The sequence below is a fragment of the Tamandua tetradactyla genome, chromosome 11 (assembly GCF_023851605.1).
Source record: "Tamandua tetradactyla isolate mTamTet1 chromosome 11, mTamTet1.pri, whole genome shotgun sequence".
NCBI lineage: Eukaryota > Metazoa > Chordata > Mammalia > Pilosa > Myrmecophagidae > Tamandua > Tamandua tetradactyla.
In genome coordinates, this window is record NC_135337.1 from 74,052,909 (window position 1) to 74,079,245 (window position 26,337).

General features: G+C 37.9%; 1 protein-coding gene and 1 pseudogene across 6 annotated transcripts in view; one reads left to right on the plus strand and one right to left on the minus strand.

Moving 5' to 3' along the window:
• ERMARD (ER membrane associated RNA degradation) overlaps positions 1-26,337 on the plus strand; it is a 95,931-nt gene that overhangs the window by 61,558 nt on the left and 8,036 nt on the right. For 2 of the 6 annotated variants that reach the window (XM_077120901.1, XM_077120902.1), the window contains 5 exons: positions 9,071-9,244; positions 13,587-13,670; positions 20,654-20,730; positions 21,792-21,917; positions 22,295-22,513. In XM_077120901.1, the coding sequence (XP_076977016.1) occupies positions 9,071-9,244; positions 13,587-13,670; positions 20,654-20,730; positions 21,792-21,917; positions 22,295-22,513 (680 nt within the window). The remainder of the gene's footprint in view (positions 1-9,070; positions 9,245-13,586; positions 13,671-20,653; positions 20,731-21,791; positions 21,918-22,294; positions 22,514-26,337) is intronic. The other 4 variants (XM_077120903.1, XM_077120904.1, XM_077120905.1 and 1 more) reach the window with 4 other exon arrangements.
• Positions 18,986-19,683, minus strand: LOC143650289 (adenosine receptor A2b pseudogene; annotated as a pseudogene).

The window sequence follows — 26,337 nt, forward strand, 5'->3', positions numbered from 1 at the left end:
GAGGGTGGGATGTTACTTAGTTCTGTAATTCAGAATGGTACATTTGGGGGAAATATGCAGTCATCTAAAAATCTAAATTTATCTCTTTCCTTTTTATTTTTAGAATCTTCTGTTGGATTTATAGTTTTCTAGGAGTACTCTGGAGAAAAGGCCTAAACTTTGTTTTTAAAGGTAAATTAACATTAGGATACTGGCCTTTTCAGTCTATTAGCTGCACGTAAAGTAGGAGGTAGCCTCAGAGTTTCGGGGTAAAATAGAAAGTGCACTGTTAGAACTTAAAGTTAAAAGCTGTATTCAGGCGGGCCATGGTGGCTCAGTGGCAGAGTTGTTGCCTGCCATGCTGGAGACCTGGCACAATACTACCTAAATGAAATACAATAATCTTAGTACACTAAATGAAGCTGAATGTGAGAATGATAGGGGGAGGTTGGGGGCCCAAATGAATTCAGAAGGAAAGATAGATGATAAAGACATGTAAAAAAATAAAAAAAGAGCTAGCTTCTAGTTCCTGTTTGTGGTCTTAATCCAGTTCCTTATGTTCTTTTTTGTCGAATCTTTTTTTTATTAATTAAAAAAAATTAACAAACAAAACAATAAGATATCATTCCATTCTACATATATAATCAGTAATTCTTAATATCATCACATAGTTGCATATTCATCATTTCTTAGAACATTTGCATTGATTTAGAAAAAGAAATAAAAAGACAACAGAAAAAGAAATAAAACGATAATAGAGAAAAAAAAGTGATATATACCATACACCTTACCCCTCGCTTTCATTTACCACTAGCATTTCAAACTAAATTTAACGTTTTTTCCCCTATTATTTATTTTTATTCCATATTCCATATGTTCTATTCTTTTGTTGATATAGTATATATATATTTCTGAAAAGTAAGTTGTTGGGATTTTGATTGTTATTGCATCGAATCTGTAAATCAATTTAGGTAAAATCGACATCTTAACTATATTTAATCTTTCAATCCATGAACATGGTAAGCCCTTCCATCCATTTTGTTCTTCTGTGATTTCTTTTAACAGTTCTTGTAGTTTTCTTTGTATAGGTCTTTTGTCTCTTTAGTTAAATTTATTCCTAAGTATTTTATTCTTTTAGTTGCAATTGTAAATGGAATTCGTTTCTTGGTTTCCCCCTAGATTGTTCATTACTAGTGTATAGAAACACTACAGATTTTTTAATGTTGATCTTGTAACCTACCACTTTGCTGTACTCGTTTATTAGCTCTAGTAGTTTTGCTGTGGATTTTTCAGGGTTTTCGACATATAGTATCATATCATCTGCAAACAGTGATAGTTTTACTTCTTCCTTTCCAATTTTGATGCCTTGTATTTCTTTTTCTTGTCTAATTGCTCTGGCTAGAAATTCCAATGCAATGTTGAATAACAGTGGTGATAGTGGACATCTTTGTCTTGTTCCTGATCTTAGGGGGAAAGTTTTCAGTTTTCCCCATTGAGGATGATATTAGCTGTGGTTTTTCATATATTCCCTTTATCATTTTAAGGAAATTCCCTTGTATTCCTATCCTTTGAAGTGTCTTCAACAGGAAAGGATGTTGAATTTTGTCAGATGCCTTCTCTGTGGCAATCGAGATGATCATGTGATTTTTCTGCTTTGATTTGTTGATATGATGTATTACATTAATTGATTTTCTTATGTTGAACCATCCTTGCATACCTGGGATGAATCCTACTTGGTCATGATGCATAATTCTTTTAATGTGTTGCTGAATTCAATTTGCTAGAATTTGGTTGAGGATTTTTGCATCTATATTCCTTAGAGATATTGGTCTGTAGTTTTCTTTTTTTGTAATATCTTTGCCTGGTTTTGGTATGAGGGTGATGTTGGTTTCATAGAATGAATTAGGTAGCTTTCCCTCCACTTCATTTTTTTTGAAGAGTTTGAGGAGAGTTGGTACTAATTCTTTCTGGAATGTTTGGTAGAATTCACATGTGAAGCCGTCTGGTCCTGGACTTTTCTTTTTGGGAAGCTTTTTAATGACTGATTCAGTTTCTTTACTTGTGATTGGTTTGTTGAGGTCATCTATTTCTTCTCAAGTCAAAGCTGGTTGTTCATGCCTTTCTAGGAAGTTGTCCATTTCATCTACATTGTTGTATTTATTAGCATAAAGTTGTTCATAGTATCCTGTTATTACCTCCTTTATTTCTGTGGGGTAAGCGGTTATGTCTCCTCTTCCATTTCTGACCTTATTTATTTGTGTCTCCTCTCTTCTTCTCTCTGTCAATCTTGCTAACGGCCCATCAATCTTATTGATTTTCTCATAGAACCAACTTCTGGCTTTATTGATTTTCTCAATTGTTTTCATGTTCTCAATTTCATTTATTTCTGCTCTAATATTTGTTATTTCTTTCCTTTTGCTTGCTTTGGGGTTAGTTTGCTGTTCTTTCTCCAGTTCTTCCAGATGGACAGTTAATTCCTGGATTTTTCCCTTCTTCTTTTTTTGATATAGGCATTTAGGGCAATAATTTCCTTCTTAGCACTGCCTTTGCTGCATCCCATAAGTTTTGATATGTTGTGTTTTGATTTTCATTTGCCTTGAGATATTTACAGATTTCTCTTGTAATTTCTTCCTTACCCACTGGTTGTTTAAGAGTTTGTTGTTGAGCCTCCACATATTTGTGAATTTTCTGGCGCTCTGCCTTTTATTGATTTCCAACTTCATTCCTTTATGGTCTGAGAAAGTGTTGTGTATGATTTGAGTCTTTTTAAATTTTTTGAGACTTGCTTTGTGACCCAGCATATGGTCTATCTTTGAGAATGATCCATGAGCACTTGAGAAAAAGGTGTATCCTGCTGTTGTGGGATGTAATGTCCTATAAATGTCTGTTAAGTTTAGCTCATTTATTGTAATATTCACATTCTCAGTTTCTTTATTGATCCTCTGTCTAGATGTTCTGTCCATTGATGAGAGTGGGGAATTGAAGTCTCTAACTATTATGGTAGATGTGTCTGTTTCCCTTTTCAATGTTTACAGTGTTTGCCTGATGTATTTGGAGCATTCTGGTTTGGTGCATAAATATTTATGATTGTTATGTCTTCATGTTGAATTGTTCCTTTTATTAGTACATAGTATCCTTCTTTGTCTCTTTTAACTGTTTTACATTTGAAGTCTAATTTATTGGATATTAGTATATCTAATATACTAATTATATTAGTATATTATAGCTCTTAATATATATATTAGTATATATATTAGCTCTTTTCTGGTTGTTATTTGCATGGAATATCTTTTCCCAACCTTTCACTTTCAACCTGTGTTTATCTTTGGGTCTAAGATGTGTTTCCTGTAGACAGCATATAGAAGGATCCTGTTTTTTAATCCATTTTGCCAATCTATGTATTTTGTTTGGGGACTTCAATCCATTAACATTTAGTGTTATTACTGTATGGGTAGTTCTTTCTTCTACCATTTTGCCTTTTGTATTTTATATGTCATATCTAATTTTCCTTCTTTCTACACTCTTCTCCACACCTCTCTCTTCTGTCTTTTCGTATCTGTGTCTAGTGCTCCCTTTAGTATTTCTTGCACAGCTGGTCCCTTGGTCACAAATTCTCTCAGTGATTTTTTGTCTGAAAATGTTTTAATTTCCCCCTCATTTTTTTTTTTTTAATTTTTTTATTAATCAAAAAAAAGAAAAGAAATTAACACAACATTTAGAAATCATTCCATTCTACACATGCACTCAGTAATTCTTAGTATCATCACATAGATGTATGATCATCATTTCTTAGTACATTTGCATCGATTTAGGAAAAGAACTAGCAAAACAGCAGAAAAAGATATAGAATGTTAATATAGAGAAGAGAATTAAAATAATAATACTAATAATATATATATATATAAAAAGGAAAAAGAAAAAAACAAAAACAAAAGATACAAACACACAAACAAACAAACAAAAAACCATATTTCAGGTGCAGCTTCATTCAGTGTTCCAACCTAGTTACATTACACTTAGGTATTATTGTGCTGTCCATTTTTGAGTTTTTGTATCTAGTCCTGTTGCACAGTCTGTATCCCTTCAGCTCCAATTACCCATTATCTTACCCTGTTTCTAACTCCTGCTGGTCTCTGTTACCAATGATATATTCCAAGCTGATTCTCGAATGTCGGTTCACATCAGTGGGACCTTACAGTATTTGTCCTTTAGTTTTTGGCTAGACTCACTCAGCATAATGTTCTCTAGGTCCATCTATGTTATTACATGCTTCATAAGTTTATCCTGTCTTAAAGCTGCATAATATTCCATCGTAGGTATACACCACAGTTTGTTTAGCCACTCGTCTGTTGATGGGCATTTTGGCTGTTTCCATCTCTTTGAAATTGTAGATAATGCTGCTATAAACACTGATGTGCAAATGTCCGTCTGTGTCTTTGCCCTTAAGTCCTTTGAGTAGATACCTAGCAGTGGTATTGCTGGGTCGTAATCCATTCTGCCATTCTGTGTCTTTTGATTGGGAAATTCAGTCCATTAACTTTTAGTGTTATTACTGTTTGGATAATATTTTCCTCTACCATTTTGGCTTTTGTATTATATATATCATATCTGATTTTCCTTCTTTCTACACTTTACTCCATACCTCTCTCTTCTGTCTTTTCGTATCTGACTCTAGTGCTCCCTTTAGTATTTCTTGCAGAGCTGGTCTCTTGGTCACAAATTCTCTCAGTGACTTTTTGTCTATAAATGTTTTAATTTCTCCTTCATTTTTGAAGGACAATTTTGCTGGATATAGGAGTCTTGGTTGGCAGTTTTTCTCTTTTAGTGATTTAAATATATCATCCCACTGTCTTCTAGCTTCCATGGTTTCTGCTGAGAAATCTACACATAGTCTTATTGGGTTTCCCTTGTATGTGACAGATTGTTTTTCTCTTGCTGCTTTCAAGATCCTCTCTTTCTCTTTGACCTCTGACATTGTAACTAGTAAATGTCTTGGAGAACGCCTATTTGGGTCTATTCTCTTTGGGGTGCGCTGCACTTCTTGGATCTGTAAATTTAGGTCTTTCATAAGAGTTGGGAAATTTTCAGTGATAATTTCTTCCATTAGTTTTTCTCCTCCTTTTCCCTTCTCTTCTCCTTCTGGGACACCCACAACACGTATATTTGTGCGCTTCATATTGTCATTCAGTTCCCTGATTCCCTGCTCAAGTTTTTCCATTCTTTTCCCTATAGTTTCTGTTTCTTTTTGGAATTCAGATGTTCCATCCTCCAGTTCACTAATTGTAGCTTCTGTCTCTTTAGATCTACCATTGTAGTTATCCATTGTTTTTTCCATTTTTTCTTCTTTGTCCTTCACTCCCACAAGTTCTGTGATTTGTTTTTTCAGATTTTCTATTTCTTCTTTTTGTTCAGCCCATATCTTCTTCATGTCCTCCCTCAATTTATTGATTTGGTTTTTGAAGAGTTTTTCCATTTCTGTTCGTATATTCAGCATTAGTTGTCTCAGCTCCTGTATCTCATTTGAACTATTGGTTTGTTCCTTTGATTGGGCCATATCTTCAATTTTCCGAGCGTCATCCATTATTTTCTGCTGGTGTCTGGGCATTTGATCAGATCTCCCTGGGTGTGGGACCCAGCTGGTTGAAAGGTTTTTCTGTGGAGCCTCTGGGCTCTGTTTTTCTTTTCCTGCCCAGTAGGTGGCGCTCGTGGCGGTCGTCTGTCTGCGGGGCAGTCGGCCCGGGAAACCGCGCGTGGAGGCGGGGGTCGCTGGCCGTGGCTTGGGGGAGTGCCGGTCCAAATTGCCCAGCTGGCCCGAGACGCCAAGCGTGACGGGAGGGCCCCGCTATCCAACGTTCCCAGTCAGACCGGGGAGCCACGTGCGTGGAGGGGACCCCAGACGCCAGCCACCCCAGCCGGGAAAACGTGCACCCCTCGGGTATCTCACAGCAGCGGATTCTCCCTACCCGTTCAGCCGTTCCAGAATGGGGTACGCTGTCTTTTTTGGTCTCTGTCGTGACTCCGGGAGCTGTTTCGTATTGTTTCTGTTTCTTTAGTTGCTTTTCTGGAGGAGGAACTAAGACCCACGCGTCTTACTAAGCCGCCATCTTCTCCAGAAGTCCCCTCCCCCTCATTTTTGAAGGACAATTTTGTTGAGTATAGAATTCTTGGTTGGCAGTTTTTCTCTTTTAGTAATTTAAATATATCTTCCCACTGTCTTCTCGCCTCCATCGTTTCTGCTGAGAAATCTACACATAGTCTTATTGGGTTTCCCTTGTGATGGATTACTTTTCTCTTGCTGCTTTCAAGATCCTCTCTTTCTCTTTGACCTCTGACATTCTGACTAGTAAGTGTCTTGGAGAACGTCTGTTTGGATCTATTCTCTTTGGGGTACGCTGCACTTCTTAGATCTGTAATTTTAGGTCTTTCATAAGAGTTGGGAAATTTTCAGTGATAATTTCTTCCATCCGTTTTTCTCCTCCTTTCCCTTCTCTTCTCCTTCTGGGACACCCACAACACGTATATTTGTGCGCTTCATATTTTCATTCAGTTTCCTGAGGCCGTGCTCATACTTTTCCATTCTTTTCCCTGTAGTTTCTGTTTCTTTTTGGAATCAGATGTTCCATCCTCCAGTTCCCTAATCCTAACCTCTGTCTCTTGAAATCTACCATTGTAGCTTTCCATTGTTTGTTTCATCTCTTCTACTGTACCTTTCATTCCCATAAGTTCTGTGATTTGTTTTTTCAGACTTTCCATTTCTTGTTTTTGTTCATTCCTTGCCTTCTTCATATCCTCTCTCAATTCATTGATTTGGTTTTTGATGAGGTTTTCCATGTCTGTTCGTAATTGTTTCAGCTCCTGTATCTCATTTGAACTGTTGGTTTATTACTTTGACTTGGCCATATCTTCAATTTTCCTGGTGTGATTTTTTATTTTTGCTGGTGTCTAGACATTTAATTACCTTAATTAGTTTATTCTGGAGATTGCTTTCACTTATCTTATCTAGGGTTTTCTTGCTGGATGAATTTGTTGTCTATCTGTTCTTTTACCTTCAGTTTGGCTTTTTCTGGACCTCTAGCTTAGGTTTTGTTTAAGAGAGGATAATTTTTCAGTTCTTGTTTTCCAGTTTCTTGCCCTTCTTGTAAGGTGCCTTTTCCCTCCCCACCCTTAGGAGGGTCTACATAGGTAATATAGACTCCAGCCAGGTTTTCCCAGACTCAACTGAACTCTATCAGGGGGAAGGAGTCACCTGTGTCAGTTTTCCCTGAGGGTGAGACCCAGCAGGTTTAAAGACTTTCCTGTGAAGTCTCTGGGCTCTGTTTTTCTTATCCTGCCCAGTGTGTGGCGCTTGTTTGCCTGCCGGTCCCACCAGCAGAATATGTTCTGGCACCTTTAAGTTTGGAAAGCTCTCCCTGCTGGGGGCATGGTGGAGAGGAGGAGAGGTTGTAGGCTGGTTTTAATGGCTTCAAATTGCCAAGCCCTGGGTTCTGAATTCCTTGAGAGAAGGATTCCACCTGAGTTGGGCTTCACCCCTCCCCTGGGGAAGGCACAGATGGGAGACAGCCCTGAAAGCAGTCCATTTCTGTCTATGCCTGGGGCTGTTCCAGCCTGAGTAGTCCCACCACTGAATCCATAGGCAGCCAAGCCTCCGTAGAGACAGCCGAATTTCGTCCCTTTTCCTCTTTTTCAGTTAGCCCAATATGTGACCTCCACCTTGACCAGGTTGCCTGATTGGGAGCCTATTTTTAGTAGTCAGAATTTGTTAATTAATGCCACAATTGGTGTTTGGTTGGACTCAGTCCCTGCTACTGTTAGAGTGTCTTTCCTTTCACTCTGGGAAGCCACCTGTGGGGGAGGGGTGCCGGGTGCCAGCCGTCGCAGCTTGGGGAACTCACGGTTCCGGGGAGACTCGCAGCCAGTCCAGCTGTCCAGACTGGGGTACGCTGTGTGTCCGGTCACTGTCGTAGCTCCAGGAGCTGTTCTATACTGTTTCTGCTCATTTAGTAGTTGTTCTGGAAGATGAACTAAAATGCACACCTTGCTAAGCCGCCATCTTGGCCCCTCCTCCAAGCCAGTTCCTTATGTTCTTGGGCATCCCTCTCTTCTATCAGCAAAATGAGGTATTTGAACTAGTTTATCAGATATTCTTTTCCATCTTGGATTTCCGAGACCCTCACATACCTTGACAGTTTGCCTAGGTAGGCAGTTTCTAAACTTTTTTTCCTGCAACCCATGGAAGAAGAAGGAGCAGCTGTTTTATCAGGCTTCAAAAATGAAAGCGTGATCCAGAAAAGGACACACGAAAGGATAGAGTAATGAGGAGATGAAAATTGAAAGAATAGAGCAATGTTTGTTTTTTTATTGCCTTAGAAAAGTTAGTTTCTAAATATAGGCAACTTAGTCTCTTCCTTGGAGGAAGATGAAAATAAGAAAGAAGAGTTTTATTAAGCAGCTAGCACCCCCAAGGCAGTTCTAACACACTGTTTCAGTCCCCAACCCTTCAGGTTCTAGCAGTTGTACCTAATGTAGCACTGTAGAAGTTAGGGAAAGTAAGCAAGAATCCAACTCTGGCTTTGTAGTTGTGTGACTTGCTCTGGCCAATCTCTTTTAGGCTCAGTCTTCTCCTCTGTGTGGCTGGATAGTGCCAGTCCTGCCCCGGCTCCAGCCTTGGCACAGCTGTGCTCTCAACAGCAGTGCTCCCGCACCCCTCAACCCCATTCAGGTCTTGGCTCACATGTTCCTTCTTTAGAGATACCAGCCCTGGCTGGACTTTCCTAAAATACGTGTCTCATCAGTTTCGCAGTCCTTATCTATATATCTTTTGCTTATTTGACTTTATCTCCCACTGTAAATTAAATTCCATGGACACAGGGACCTTTTTAATCCCCATTACTGGAGCAGTCTCTTGTGTATAGTATGTGCTCAATAAACATTTCTGAATAAAATGAATGAATGATTAGATTGTGTACAAAATCATTATTAATGTTATTATAGTGAATACATTAGTGAACGTGAAGCATTAGAAATCTATGTCTCATGTCAGGTGTTTTTGTGACTCATGGTAACAAAATACTTTCTTTTTATTTCCTGGAAGGAATTTCTCTGGGATCTCTTAAACCATCAGGAAGGTCCCCGTGTAAGGGATCATTTAAGCCATGGGGAGATCAACTTCAGTGATTTTCCAAAAGAAACAACAAATCAGTTGCTTGCATTTTCCCTTGTACTTTTACTCCGATTCATTGATGAAGATCTGGTATCAGTTTTTAAGGTAATGTATAGGGAAAAAATGATTAAATTCATTATCATTCAGCTATACAAAATATAGTTTATTTTTCATATGTAATTAACTTAAAAATTTTTTTGTTAATTTTTAAATTTTTTTTTAAAATGACAAACACAAACATATAATTAACTTTTAATCATCTTCTGTTTTAATTTATTTGAGTCATGATATCCCTCCAGTAGAGCAGATAATTGTGAATTATGAATATGAGCAAACTGTCCAGTTTTAACTCTTTTCGATAAATCGAGCACCATTATTTCTTAATATAATCTAAAATAATTTAATGCATTTCCTGAAAACTTGCTTGCCTCTGTTTTCAGTGGTTGCAAACTACCAAGAATCAAAGAATAAATTGTAAAACAAGATTAACTGAATGTTAAGAAAATGTTAAATATGTATATTAGATTGGCATGGTAGGGTATTTGTATCTATCAATAAGCTGTCTTTTTAAAAAAAAGTTACAAATTTAGGTTAGAACTTCTGTTATTGGTATTTTACTCTTTTTTTCAGAGTAACAATTATTATAAAAATTGTTTGAAACTTCAAACAATATAGAAAAATTAATATAGAAAGTAAAAATCTAAGGAATCCCGTTTCCCAGAATTAACCACTGTTGATAACTCAATATCTGTATTCCACCTTTTTTTCTCTGATCTTACCAAAATGGGCTTTCATGAAAATATCTTCTGTTTTGTATCTAGTATATTTCATTAACAGTATATTTTCAGTATCTTTATTTGACCTTATTCTTTTATCAGTTGCTTCACATTGCATTTTATCAATATATCATTATTTGTTTATACAGTCCTTCATTGATGAATGGGTTCTGATTTTCCCTGACATAGGAAATTACTAAGTATGATGCTGAGATAAACATCTTTGTTCATTTGGACACTTGTGTTAGTATTTTTTAAGTGAATTTGTAAAAGTAAAGCTCTAAGTTAAAATATATCACTAGGCCTTGTTTTCATTCATTTCTCTATTTGTGATATTTACTGTCTTTTCTAGTGCTTATTGAACATTTGTCATTCTTCTTTTGTGACTATTAATGTCTTTGATCCATTTTTGTTCAGTTTTCTCTTTTTCATTGGTTTATTAGCCCTCTTAGCCATTTGTAGTGCACATATTGTTTGCTGTTTGTCTTTAGCTTTTGAATTTTTTTCTGTTTGACCTCTTAAATAATTTTTAAGAATTATTCTTAAAAGACCCTTTGTTTTCCAAAGTTATACATAGACTTAGACATTTTTCCTAGTACTTTTATAGTTTTCTTTATTTTTACATCTTTTGATCCAATTTGGGATTGAGGTTGGGAATCTAGCTTTACATTTTTTTACAAATTGCTAGCAAGTTGTTCTACCACCATTTAGAGTGTGATCTGCCTTTACACTATGTGCAATTAAGTCTAGTTCTGGACTCTTTGTGTATCATTACTAAAGTTTTATGATGCATTTTAATATCTTTGATCATTAGTATTCCCCTTACTCTTCTTTTCTCAGGATTTCCTTGTCTGTTCTCTAATTGTTATTATTCCAGGTGAACTTGTATAGTTAAACACTCAACCCAAGGCAGAAATATTAAAAAAAAAAAAAAAAAAAAGGAATGAACTCCTGGTACATTAATTCAGGGATAATTGTCATTTCTTATAACATTGAAAATCATTCATTAGTGTGGACTGTTTCTCCATTTCCTGAAGTCTGCTTTTATGTTCCCCCACATCCTAAACCTGTCTTCCTTTAGTCTTTTCCATCTAAGGAAGAGGCATGGCAATTCCTCTGTCCAGGTGGTTGCTCGGAGTTCTCCTTCTCTTCTTTCTTTCACAGTCTCTATTTGTTCTGGTTTGCTAGCTGCTGGAATGCAACATACCAGAGACGGATTGGCTTTTAATAAAAGGGGATTTATTTTGTTGGTTCTTCAGAGGAAAGGCAGCTAACTTTCCACTGAGGTTCTTTCTTACGTGGAAGGCACAAGATGGTCTCTGCTGGTCTTCTCTCCAGGCCCCTGGGTTCCAACAACTTTCCCCGGGGTGACTTCTTTCTGCATCTCCAAAGGCCTGGGCTGAGCTGCTAGTGCTGAGATAAGGAATGCCGAGCTGCTAGGCTGTGCTACATTGCGTTCTCTCATTTAAGCACCAGCCAATTAAGTCAAACGTCACTCATTGCAGCAGACACGCCTCCTAGCCAACTGCAGATGTAATTAGCAACAGATGAGATTCACCTACCATTGGTTTGTGTCCGCAGCAACAGAACTAGGTATGCTCACCTGGCCAAGTTGACAACTGAATCTAACTAACACACTATTCAACCCTCCTTAAAAACATTCCAAATCTGTAGTTTCCCAACATTTCCATACCACTGCCAGGGCCCAACAATAATACCTTTCTTCTGGAATATTGTCATATCTAACAGGGCATCCTGCTTCCTCCCCTGATCTCTTCATTCTTTTCTCAGCAATGCAGCCACCATGACCCTTTCAGCATGTAAGCCACTGATTCCTTACTCAGAAACCCACCTGTGGTTTCACATCTTAGAAGAGAAGCCAAATTCTGTACAATGGACTTAAAAACACCACTGCCCCCCCATTCCTCATCCATACTTTGATTTTCCATAAGACTTATCCCTAATTTACACACCATATATGTATTTGTCTTTCCTACTAATGTAACCTTCATGAGGACAGAGATTTGTATCTGTTTGCATACTCTAGAACTGGCCTAGTACTTGGTAGGCGGTCCTATATATTTGAGTGAAGGAAAGGTTCAATTAATTTTGTGTATAGTTAACTTATAGCTGTTTCAGTTATTTATTTGTTTGGTACTGTTCTAGTTTGCTTGCTGCTGAAATGCAATATACGAGAAACAATGGCTTTTAAAAAGGGGAATTTAATAAGTTGCATATTTACAGTTTTTAGACCATAGAAATATTCAAATTAAAGCAAGTCTATAGAAATGTTCAGTGAAGGCATCCAGGGAAAGATAACTTGGTTCAGGAAGGCTAGTGAGGTTTAGGGTTCCTTTCTCAACTGGAAGGGCACATGGTGAACATGGTGACGTCTGCTAGCTTCCAAGTATCTTGCTTCATGAAGCTCCACTTCATGAAGTGGAGGGGGCGTTCTCCTTCTTCATCTCCAAAGGTCGCTGGCTGGTGGACTCTGTGGTTCTTTTGTTCTTTCATGGTTTTGCAGCTCTCTCCTCATTCTCCAAAGGGCACTATCTCCAAAATCTCTTCTCTTTTATAGGATTCCAGTAAACTAATCAAGACCCATGTAGTATAGGTGGAGACATGTCTCCCTTTAATCCAAGTTTAATACCCAAAGTTGATTGAGCCACATCAAGTTTCCAACCTATAGTGCTGAACAGGGATTAGAAGAAACCGTTGGGTGAACAACAGTAGCTCAGTGGTAGAGTTCTCGCCTGCCATGCTGGAGACCTGGGTTCATTTCCTGGGGCCTGCCCATGTGAAAAAAAAAAAGAAGAAACTGTTGCTCCCACAAGACTGATTAGGGTTAAAACATGGCTTTTCTAGGGCATATAAGTCCTTTCAAACCGGCACAGGTACTATTGAGAATTTTAGATGGTTACTGCTTATATGTGGAGAAGCTATTGATTTTTTTTTTTTATTAATTAAAAAAATTTTTTTTAAACGCCAAAAAAAAAAAAGCTGTTGATTTTTGTGCATTAACTTGTCAACAGTCACCTCACTGACTTACTACTTCTAATAGTTTTTTATAGTGGACTGACTTGGATTTTTGAAATATACATCACCTACAAATAATATCATTTTTTGCTTCTTTTTTCAATATTTAGACATTGTGTTGATAACTATGAAGTTCTCTATTATACATACTGATTTTTTGCATATGACTTATTATTGACTCACATATCATGTGGTGTTTTCTTTCCTATGAGTTATCAACTCTGATGGAGGAGATTTTGTTTTGCATACCATGTCTAAATTATTGTTAAATTACTGTACTGTTTAAAATTATTGTTATTTTCTAAATTATGTGTAATTTTGGGATTTCATTTCACCTCTGTCTCTTGAATTGTTTAAGAAAATCTCAAATTTTCCAATTGTTTAAAATCTTTTTCTTCATTTCTAATTTTGTTGCATTGTGGACAGAGAGTAGAGTGGGATGGTCTTTGTAATTTATGATTTTTAATCAGCTTCATTGAAAAATCATAAACCTATTTTAATGAAGAGTTATCTTTTGTTATATAGCCAAATATAATTATTTGGAGAAAGATCATCAAAAATTGGGACTTTGTTATTCAATACAAGAAATCAGAAGATATAGTAACTAAACTAATGTCTGTTGCTTTCTAAACTAGGAAAAAGCAGCTATAAAAGTGTTGATTAGTTTTGCAGAAGGCTATACTTCTTGCTTCCATCCAGTTCCGCAGCTTAAAAAACAGGTATGCAGAATCCAGGGGTGCTTGGAAAAGGGTTTTTATATATGTTTCTGAAACTGTTCATATTCCAAAGCTGTACATTTTATGCCGAGCTGCTTAGAAGGGATACAGTTCTGCATTGCTGAGCTCAGACTTTGTAGTCAAGCTGCTCTGGCCTTCTAACCATATTGTGTTGTGTAGTTGGGTGAGACTGGCCAACTTACTGGGTCTTTCTGAGCCTCAGGTTATGCATCTAGTAGTTAAAAGTCATAACAGTATTTTCTTCATAGTTTTTTTTAGTATTAAAATAGAAATGTGTTGGAAAATGTTTAATATCATGCCTAGAAGTATGTATTGAATGCTCAATAAATGACTGCTGCTTTTTTTATTTCCCCAATTAACTCAGGGCTAATACCAATTTTTGCTTGTCAGTGGTGAAAAATGTCAATTTTTCTTTTTCTGTAAGACCAACCCAGCTTCTGTTAACTTACAAATTAAAATAAACAATCATCAAACTTTTAAGCATTCTTGTCAGGAGGTTTCAGGTTGGAAAAGAGCTACAGTACCTTGTTCTACATGTGGTAGAATATGAAAATATACAGAGGGAAAAAGAGATAATCCCCAAGAATATAATGATTCTGATAGTAGCTAACTTGAAAATTCATAAATAAGATGACCTTCTAAAAGGCAAATATAAAATCAGTGCATAACAGATTAGGGAAAGATTTGCAAAGGCTATTTAAATAATAGTGTCTTGAGAAAAGCTAGCTTTAAGTGCTCATATCTTAAGAAAGGGGTGGTCAGCAGTGTAAGTTTAAAAGAAAAGAGAGTCATAGAGGTATTACCCATCCATGTAATAAGGATTCAACCTGTTGGTAAGGATTGACTACTGTTAAAGAGGCTCTAATTTGGAGATAGATGCATCGCACTCCATCAATCTGATACCATTAAGCATTCAAGTTACATAATAACTTAATCGTGATTCTGTAGTTTCCAAGAACAAGCTTCATTTCAAAGGCAGTACTACCAAAACCTGCCTTCAGGCACCAGTGTCTAGGAGAGATTGGGAAGAGGGGACCTCCCAGAGGAAGGGGAAATCCAGACGGGAAGAAGAGCTTTCAGGAAGCAGGCTGTGCCCTTAGACCTGAGCTGCTGAACCTCCCACCTCACCTAGGCTCCTTTTGTGACCCCACAGTTCTCTTCCAAGTCCCTGTTGACTTTCTTTCCTTTCCTAAGAGTGACTGTTCCTCATCTTTAGCTTTTCCAGAAGCTATTTTCATTTAGTCATTTGTTTATTTAACAAATAACCTTGCATCTTATTGTTGTTTAAAATAAAAATAAAGTATTTTTATTTTAAAATACTTTCAAACCTACGGGATGTTGCAAAAATAATACCAACCTCAAACAAAGAATTCCCACATTATTTCCTCATTCCCAGATACCCTGATTCAACAGTTTAACATTTTGCCATTCTTAATGTATCATTCTTTCTATATGTTTATATGTTTCTCTGTTTTCTGAACATTTGGAACAAGATTACACATACCCTAACCCTTGAACACATAATACTTCCATGTACATATTTTATGAACAGGGATACTCGCTTATGTAATCACCATAAGTAGAGTTATCAAGTTCAAGAAATGTAACATTAATTCAAAATTTACATTCTATATCCCAGTTTTTTCTTACATCCCAACAATGTCCTTTTGAGCATTTTTTTCTATTCTTTGGTCCTTTCCAGGATCACGTATTACATTTAATTATCATTATTTTTTCTTTCCTTTTTTGTTTTTATAAATTGTGGAAATATATATACAAAATAGATCTTCCCATCCCAACCCCTCCCTAGCAAACCAACTGTTGTGGTTTGGAGCTATGTAACCCAGAAGAACATGTTCTTAAACTTAATCCATTTTTGTAAGTGTGAACTGTTGTAAATGGACCTTTTGATGGAGTTACTTCTAGTTAAGGTATGGCTCACTTGATTAGGGTGGGCCTTAATCTATTAACTGAATGCCTTCTAGGGAAGGTCACAGAGAGAGAAAGCCCAGTGAGCTGCCAGAAGCTGGAAAGTCAGTGGAACTCAGATGCCTGGAAAGGCAGCTGTGTTCACTGCCATGTGGCAGCAAAGCCAAGGAGCAAGAATCACCAGCAGCCAGAGCCAGCAGGACAGTTTTCTAGGGGAAAGGTCACCTTGATGATGTCTTGATTTTGGGCTTCTCCTATCCTCAAAACCATAAGCTAATAAATCCCCACTTAGGCCAACCCACAGCGTGGTAACTATTTTAGTAGCCAGGAAACCAACAGTTTTTGTAATCAGAAAGTGGGGTGCTGCTTTTACAAACATCTAACGTGTGGGAACGGCATTGGAATTTGTTGATGGATAGAGACCAGAAGAATTGTGAGATGCTTGATAGAAAAAGCCTGGATTGCTTTGAAGAGACTGTTGGTAGATATATGTACACTAATGGGACTTCCATGAGACCTTTGAAGGAAATAATGCGTTGTCAGAAATTTGGGAAAAATGTAATCCTTATTATAAAGTGGCAGAGAACTTGACAAAATTAAATTCTTATGTTGGATGGAAAAACTTGAAAGTGATGAACTAGCTATTTACTGAGGAGATTTCCAGGTAAGTGTGGAAGATAACAGCCTGTTTTCCCTTTGCAGCTTACAGTGAAATGAAAGAAGAAAGGGATAAGCTGAGAATTGAACTCCTAAGCACAAAGAAACCAGAAACTGATGGTTTGAAAATTCTTGAGCCTATGTAGATGGTGTGCTCTGAGACTAGGGCCAGAAGCTTCTCTGCCAGGGAGCTCTCTGAGCATCTGGAAAGTCTGTCTCCAGACAGTAGGTTCCATGTGAGGGTTTAACTGAACATGGGTCCAGTCAGCCATTTCACTGGATGTCAGGATTGGAAGTACGGTTCTGCAGGAAAGCTCTGTGGAAGGGTCTGTCATCTGATGGTTTGGATCCCTGTGAACTACATGCAAAGCTGACAAGGGTTTTGTGAAATTTGTACGAGTGAACTACTATCAGCCTGGACTGGAGGGGCAAAGAAAGGACAAACCAAAGAAGAGCGACTTCAGTGTCAGTACCCTGGGAGCCGAGGTCTCTCAGGCCAATAAAGCAGGCCCATCTCTGTGTGTGGAGAGGGCAGGATCACCCATGCATTTGGAGGAAGGCCATCTGCTCCAGTGCTTGGAGGGGTTGGGCCTTGTGCCCTGTTGTTCAATGAGTGCTGCCATCCCAGTACTCAGAGATGGTGAGGCCTATGCCTATGGTTTGTGGCCACCAGCTAATGCTTGTAGAGTTTGGGCCATCACCCCAGTGTTTGCGGAGAGCATGGCCACTGCACAAGCACTTGGAAACTGGTACTGCCACTCTATCAGGTCCAGAGGACAAAAGGACCCACATAAGACTCTCAGATCTTGAAATCTAATGGAGTTTTCTCTACTTTGTTTCAGAATTGTTTAGGACCCATGACTCCTGTTTTTCTTCCAATTTCTTCCTTCTGGAATGGGAATATCTACCCTGTGCCTGCCCCTCCATTGTGTATTGGAAGCAGATAATGTGTTCTCTAGGTTTCACAGGTCCACAGTCAGGGAAGCTGTGCCCAGGACAGATGCTAACAGATTCTGATGAGGCTTTATACTTACACTGTTCCTTAAGTAACTTAAGGCTTTGGGGACATTGTGATGTCATGAATGTATTTTGCTTGTGGAAAGAATATGCCTTTTGGTTCCAGAGGGCAGACCTTGGTGGATTAGAGCTATGTACCCCAGAAAAAACATGTTCTTAAACTTAATCCATTCCTGTGGGTGTGAACCATTATAAAAGGACCTTTTGATGAGGCTACTTCAGTTACGATCTTAATCCTGGATTACTGAATGCCTTGTAGGGAAGGTCACAGAGAGAATGAGCCACAGGAAGCAGCCAGAAGCTGGAAGCTAATGTAACTGAGAGCCAGAAAGGCTGCCACATGCATTCCGGTGTGGCAGAAAAGCCGAGTACCAAAGATTGCCAGCAGTCAATGCCAGAATAGTATAGTTTTGGGGGAGAAAGCATTGCCTTGGTGACACCTTGATTTTGGATTTGTAGCCTCAAATCATGAGCCAATAAATCCCCATTGTTTAGGCCAACCTTTTATGTGGTATTTGCTTGGACAGCTAGGACCGGCTGAAACACCATCTGGTGGGATTCATGACATTCACAGTGTTGTGGTGCCCTCACCACCCTCTGTTCTTAGAATTTTCCCTTCACCCCAAACAGAAGCCCTACACTCATTTTGCATTCCCCGTTACCCCTTCCCCACATCTTAGGTAACCTGAACTCTATTTTCTGTCTCTTTGAGTTTTCATAGTCTCTACTATTTTCTTTGTGGTTACCATGAGGCTTAAATTTAACATCCTAAATCTATAACAATCTTGTTTGCTTTTATACCAACTTAACTTTGATAGTATACATAAACAATGTTCCTATTCCTCTTTGTTCCCCCTCCCACCTTTATGTAGTTCTAGGGACAAATTACATACTTTACATTGAGTCCACAACCATTGATTTGTCATTGCATTTTGTTTGTTTTTGAAAAGTTTTCTTTTTATTTAACCTGATATACACGCAAAGTTATATAATTTTACTTAGTAAAATTTACTTAGTAAAATTTTTCACAAATTTTCTTAACAGCTTGGCCAAACTTGAACTTAGGAGAGACGTAAAACAAACAAAAAGCTACCTAGCTCTAGAAGTGGGAAACAGAATCTAGCAGAGGATGTATCCCATTTCTCCACTTTCTTCATCTAGAGTAAGTTTTCTGAATATAGGAAAGAAACAATGCCAATGAAACAACTCAAAATTGTTATTTGATAATACTAATTAAGGATGTATGAGAGTATCATTTCTCTAAATTAACAGCAGTTTCTTAATTGAAAAATTATACTTTTAATTTTCCTGGTAGCCTTCCTAGGAACAAGTATACAGGTTTAGTATATCCAACTCATTTTTCCATTGACTCTAAGTTACAGTTATTTTCATTATCATAGTTAACAGTGTTTCACAGTAAAATGGCTTCAGTCATTTTCTGCTGTAAGAGGCAGATTGTTAACACACAAAACCCTGCCTTTTAGAATCCATTGAAACCATCAGCATCATCTGCATAGTAAGAGCAGCCACAAAAATAAATTTGTCAACTCTTAAAGCCTATGCATTATATGTGCATTTTAGCTAGATAAGGAAGCACTCAGAGAAAACAGCCCATATGCCTGTAAGGCTACTCATGTTATGTCCCTTTGCTTTTGTGAATTTGTACCTTTTCCTCAAAAAGGCCAGAGCCCAGGTCATAGGTCAAGAGCAGGCTATGCTTCTCCCTTCCCATTCCCACTCTTGAGGACATCTGTCTGGCAGAGAATATACCTGGAGATGATTTTGTGAAAAGTATAGTGGAAGTCTGATTTCCACTAGGCTTAGACAATGGGATTGACACCCTAGTTAGCATGTGACAGGAGAATGGTTATGTTCATTGCCCATTTGGTCTTTTCCTTCACTCGAGCTGGCGGAAAAGGAGTGGCACCGTTTATGGCATATACTGGTAACCAGCACAGAGGAAAGATCCCCACGATCAAGGCCAAGGATTTGGTTTCGTGGCTCTCTCCCTGAACGGTGGTCCTCGAGTGGTCCATCAACTCTGAGCACTGCAGCTGCTTGCAGGCTTCCATGAAGATTTGATGTAGATCACCAGCATTATGAGCAGCGGGGGTAGGACATCCCCAAAGAAGTTGAAATATACCATGTAGCTCAAGGGGACCACATTCTTAAAGAGACACTTCACAAGGCAGCAGCTTCCATTGGTGGTTCTGTCTCAGGGCTCCGTGTAGTTGGTGGCCCTGTCTCTGCTGTTCCACCCCAAGAATGGAGTCAATCCAATGCCAAAGGCAAGGACCCAGAGGACGCCAATGAAACTTCTCACTCAGGTTCCAACGACCAAACACTTATACCTGAGTGGAAAACAGATGGCCAGGTACCTGTCAAAGGCCATACAGTGAGTTTAGAGAATAGCTCCAGACCAAAGTGTGGGGGCCTCCTTGGTCCTTTCTTAGTGGTTATCTTGTCTTGGGTATTTGCTTTTGGTCCTGGGAATTCCCGTTTACATGGTTCTGAACATTCCTCTTCCCTAGGAAAGTTTCCTTCTGGTCTTAAGGTCTGTACTGTACCCTGTAGCTGTTAATCCCTTGCCCATGTAGCCACTCCACTGTTCTATAGGAGAATTGTATGAGCTGCTTTCTACGCACAGGGCAAGTTCTCTGATGGTGACTTCTCAGGTCTCCACCGGACAGACAGACATGCTCACAGTGTGTGCATGAGGAGTTCCTCTGCTCCCTCTCTAACCGGGACCAGGGATCTGCACTGAGAGGGAGTAGGCTGTAGTCATCCTAAGGCTCCATCTTGCCTTTTGTCCAATCCGTGATGGTTCTCTTATATGGCTAGATATTGCTGCTGGAAACTTGCCATCCATGCATGTACTCTACAGCAGAGCCGTCTGCCCACCTGTGGCTTTTCCAGCAGGGCAGTCTCAAGGTAATGGCAGCTGATTTCATCTGGAGCAGATGATTACACTCTAGAAAGAATACATATGTCATTTCTGACCTAGCCCTGAAGTTCATGCATTCTATATGCTACACCCAAGTCACAAAAAATAGTCCTGATTCAAGGAGGGGGAATGAATCCTGCTTTTCGGTGGAAACAGCGTCAAAGAATTTATGGACATACTTTAAAGCCAGCACAGATGTTTATTACTAATCCCATGGTACTTTTCCCAGCTTAGCATATTATAATTTATTGAATAACTATAACCCATCCCTAGTTTTAAGCTTTTAGAAAATAAAATGATCTCAAACAATTTAAAATATATATATTCACTAATAACTTGTAACATCTATAACAATATAAAAACATTTTCTAGGAAGTTACTGTAAATCTTTAAAAATAATTAAATGTTTTCTTCTTAGGTGCTGAACTGTGAAAAAAGTATCAGTATTTGGCCAATGCTTCCTTTGCCAGAAGAACAAATTCAAGTAATTAGGAGGTAAATTTCAACCTGAGGCCCAGTTAGACCTAGTAGTTGTCAAAGTCAGTGTTTTCGTTTCCTCAGCTGCTCAAGCAAATACCATGCAATGGGTTGACTTAAACAATAGGAATTTATTGACTCTTGGTTTTATAGCTAGGGAAGTCCAAGTCAAGTCATCATCAAGTTGACCTTTCTACATGAAGACTGGTGTTCTGGGCTGGCTGCCAGGGACCCTTGGTATTGGGCTCATCGGCCACACAACCAGGGACATGGCAGCCTCTCCTGGCCTCTCCCTTCTCTTCCAGGTTCTGCTGACCTTCAGCTGCTGCTTCCTGTGGTTCTCTCTATATATATCTGAATTTCATTCTGCTTATAAAGGACTCTAGTATAATAGGATTAAGTCCCATTCTGATTGGAGTAGGCCACACTGTAACTGAACTAGCCTCATCAGAAGGTCCTGCTGAAAATGAGTTCATACTCACAGGACTGGGTTAAGTTTGAGAACTGTTTTTGTGGCATCCATAGCTCCAAACCACCATAGTCACTTTAAAAGTATTTTTTATTTAACAAGGGTACTAGAAGGCAAAATTCCAAGGTAGAATTGATAGGCCTTGGCAACTGAGTGTAAGCAGCGAAAGATAGTGGAAAATGAAGAGTGATTCTCATTATTCAACTCAAGCAACAGGTTTAATGGTGCCGGTTTTGGAGACAGAGAACATAGGAAAGAGAGGCAGGTTTTGTGGGGAAAGGTAATGATGTTCACATAGAAATATGTAGTAGACAATTTGAAATATGGGTGTGAAGCTTGGGAGAGAAGTAGGGCTAGAGATAGAAATTTGGGATTATATAATGGAGCATGATGATTCATGGATTGTCTTTGTCAGTGAAGTTCATTACTTTAGTTGATTGTGTCTTTTTTTATCACTGTCTCTGGTGATGTTCTTTTCATTTTGTATGTGGGAAAAGTAAATTGCAGATTAAGTGCTTTTACTCAGTGAACCATTATAATAAATATTTTGCATAGACACTAATAGAGGCATTTTAATCATTATTTATCTTAAGTATTTTATATCTTTCAGATTAGAAGATAATTCTGAAACCAATTCTTGCAACTCTTTGATTATGAAAATTATGTATGAGCTGTATTACCATGTGCCTAAGAATCAGTGTGTTTTTAAAAACTTGGATAATCTTCCTACTGAGAAGTAAGTTTTAGGATACACTGGGAATTGTGAGAACACTGATTAAGCAAATTTAGATAGCAAAATTAGTTCTTTTTTGTGTTTTAAATTTTATAAGCTTCTTAGTAGCATTGGAATCCACTTTTATTATTATAAGTTTTGATAATATGTGTTTTGTTATAAATAATGAAAGTTTTAAATACATACTCTGTTCAGTGCAATTAAACATGCATTTGTTTAATTCCTACCATATGCAACCCTTATGCTAACAGATCTAAGAACAATATGTAAATTGGCCATTACTCCTTGGAAGTTTATAACCTAATACATCCAGCATAGGAGAAATAGCTAAGGATTAGTGTTAGAATATGTCATATTAAAAGTTATTTTCTAATTTTCAGATGGTCCCAGTTGCTCAGCGATCTTTGCAGCATACGCATCCCAACTTTATACTGCTCCAGAATTGTACTTGAAGTGCTTGTTGTGCTCCGAAAAATCAGCACACAGTGCCACCAAGTGTCTGATCAGGTTATTACCTCCTCAGAGAGAAGGTATAAGCAGTGGATGGAAAAGTCACTTCGATCTCGGCAGAGACAGAACTATCTGTGCATGTTAACTAGGTATGAAGTTCATCTTTCTATTTTGGAAGAAGCACTGGTGGTCAGGAAGTAGTTTGTGGAATGAGGTTTAATTCTTACTTTTTTAAAAATTTATTAATTTAAAAAATTAACCAAATAAAACATCAACATATATAACCAGTAATTCACAATATCATCACTTAGTTGCATATTCATCATTTCTTAGAACATTTGCATCCATTCAGAAAAAGAAATAAAAGACAATAGAAAACGAAATAAAACAAACACAGAAAAGAAAAAAAAAAGATTAGACCTACCATACCCCTTACCCCTCGCTTTCATTGATCACTAGCATTTCAAACTAAATTTATTTTAGCATTTGTTCCCCCTATTACTTATTTTTATTCCATATGTTCTACTCGTTTGTTGATATGGTAGATAAAAGGAGCATCAGACACAAGGTTTTCACAATCACACAGTCACATTGTGAAAGCTATATCATTATTCAATCATCCTCAAGAAACATGGTTACTGGAACACAGCTCTACATTTTCAGGCATTTCCCTCCAGCCTCTCCATTACATCTTGAATAACAAGATGATATCTACTTAATGCATAAGAATAACCTCCAGGATAACCTCCTGACTCTGTTTGGAATCTCTCAGCCATTGACACTTTGTCTCCTTTCACTCTTCCCCTTTTTGTCGAGAAGGTTTTCTCAATCCCTTGGTGCTGGGTCTCAGCTCATTCTAGGATTTTTCTCAATCCCTTGATGCTGAGTCTCAGCTCACTCTAGGATCTCTGTCCCATATTGCCAGGAAGGTCCACACCCCTGGGAGTCATGTCCCACGTAGACGGGGGAGGGTGGTGAAATTGCTTGTTGTGTTGGCTGGAGAGAGAGGCCACATCTGAGCAACAAAAGAGGCTCTCTTGGGGGTGACTCTTAGGCCTAAATTTTAAGTAGACTTGACCTATCCTTTTTGGGGTTAAGCTTCATATGAACAAACCCCAAGACTGAGGGCTCAGCCTATAGCTTTGGTTGTCCACACTGCTTGTGAGAATATCAAGAATTCAACTTGGGGAAGTTGAATTTCTCACTGGTCTCACCATTCCTCGAAGGGGGCTTTGCAAATACTTTTCCACTCACTGATCGAATCACTCTGGGATTCATCAGGGCATCACTCTGGACAAACCAACAAAATCTCATGTCCTACCTGAGATTCCAAGTACTTATGGTGTTCAATCAAACTATCTACATAAGTTATATTAGGAAATGCACTAGTAAAAATATAAATTTTGTAACAAACATTTTTTGCTTTAGTCTCACAGATAAGTTAAAATGTAAAAATATTAATTACCATCTATTTTCAGCGCCCTGCAATAACGACATTCCTTTGTTCTTCCTCATGCAAAAACATTTTTAAAATTTGTACATTTAGTCACTATTATTATACACTGTAGGCATTCCTAGATTATACCATCTCAATCTTTAACATCTATCTTTCTGATTTCATTTATGTCCCCAGCCCTCCTCCCTCTGTCATTCTCACATGTAGCTTCATTCAGTGTTTTAACATAATTGTATTACAGTTAGGTGGTATTGTGCTGTCCATTTCTGAGTTTTTGTATTCAGTGCTGTTGCACAGTCTGTATCCCTTCAGCTCCAATTACCCAATATCTTACCTTATTTCTATCTCCTGATGGTCTTTGTTACCAACGAAATATTCCAAGTTTATTCACTAATGTCAGTTCATATCAGTGAGAACATACAGTATTTGTCCTTTTGTTTTTGGCTAGTCTCACTGAGCATAATGTTCTCAAGCTCCATCCATGTTGTTACATACTTCATAACTTTATTCTGTCTTAAAGCTGCATAATATTCCATCGTATGTATATACCACAGTTTGTTTAGCCACTCGTCTGTTGATGGACATTTTGGCTGTTTCCATCTTTTTGCAATTGTAAATAATGCTGCTGTAAACATTGGTGTGCAAATGTCTGTTTGTGTCTTTGCCCTTAAGTCCTCTGAGTAGATACCTAGCAGTGGATTGCTGGGTCGTATGGCAATTCTATATTCAGCTTTTTGAGGAACTGCCAAACTGCCTTCCATAGCGGTTGCACCATTTGACAACACACCAACAGTGGATAAGTGTGCCTCTTTCTCCACATCCTCTCCAGCACTTGTCATTTTCTGTTTTGTTGATAATGGCCATTCTGGTGGGTGTGAGATGATATCTCATTGTGGTTTTTTCTTTTTTTTTAAATTTTTTATTAATTAAAAAAAATTACAAGAAACACAAACATTCCCAACACATACACTCAGCAATTCACAATATCAATCCATAGTTGCATGTTCATCATCATGATCATTTCCCAGAACATTAGCATCAATTCAGAAAAAGAAATAGAAGACAACAAAAAAATTAAACGAACAGAAAAAAGAAAATTTTATATACCATACCCCTTACCCCTCCCTTTCATTGATCACTCATTGTGGTTTTTATTTGCATTTCTCTAATAGCCAGGGAAGGTGAGCATCTCTTCCTGTGCCTTTTGGCCATTTGTATTTCCTTTTCTGAGAAGTGTCGGTTCAAGTCTTTTTCCCATTTTGTAATTGGATTGGCTGCCTTTTTTTTTTTTTTTTTTTTTTACATGGGCAGGCACCGGGAATCGAACCTGGGTCCTCGGGCTTGGCAGGCAAGCATTCTTACCTGCTGAGCCACCGTGGCACGCCCTGGCTGTCTTTTTGTTGTTGAGTTAAACAATCTCTTTATAAATTCTGGATACTAGACCTTTATCTGATATGTCATTTCCAAATATTGTCTCCTATTGTGTAGGCTGTCTTTTTACTTTCTTGATGAAGTTTTTGATACGCAAAAGTGTTTAATTTTGAGGAGCTCCCATTCTTTCTTCAGTGCTCTTGCTTTGGGTGTAAGGTCTATAAAACCAACTCCAATGATAATATTTATAAGATATTTCCCTACATTTTCCTCTGTTTTATGGTCTTAAAACTAATGTTTAGATCTTTGATTCATTTTGAGTTAACTTTTGTATAGGGTGTGAGATGCAGGTCTTCTTTCATTCTTTTGCATATGGATATCCAGTTCTCTAGGCACCATTTATTGAAGAGACTGTTCTGTCCCAGGTGAGTTGGCTTGACTGCCTTTTCAAAGATCAAATGTCCATAGATGAGAGGGTCTATATCTGAGCACTCTATTCGATTCCATTGGTCGATATATCTATCTTTATGCCAGTACCATGCTGTTTTGACCACTGTGGCTTCATAATATGCCTTAAAGTCAGGCAGTGTGAGACCTCCAGCTTCTTTTTTTTTCCTCAGGATACTTTTAGCAATTCGGGGCACCCTACCCTTCCAGATAAATTTGCTTATTGGTTTTTCTATTTCTGAAAAGTAAGTTGTTGGGATTTTGATTGGTATTGCATTGAATCTGTAAATCAATTTAGGTAGAATCAACATCTTAACTATATTTAGTCTTCCAATCCATGAACATGGTATGCCCTTCCATCTATTTAGGTCTTCTGTGATTTCTTTTAACAGTTTCTTGTAGTTTTCTTTGTATAGGTCTTTTGTCTCTTTAGTTAAATTTATTCCTAAGTATTTTATTCTTTTAGTTGCAATTGTAAATGGAATTCGTTTCTTGATTTCCCCCCAGATTGTTCATTACTAGTGTATAGAAACACTACAGATTTTTGAATGTTGATCTTGTATCCTGCCACTTTGCTGTACTCATTTATTAGCTCTAGTAGTTTTGCTATGGATTTTTCAGGGTTTTCGACATATAGTATCATATCATCTGCAAACAGTGATAGTTTTACTACTTCTTTTCCAATTTTGATGCCTTGTA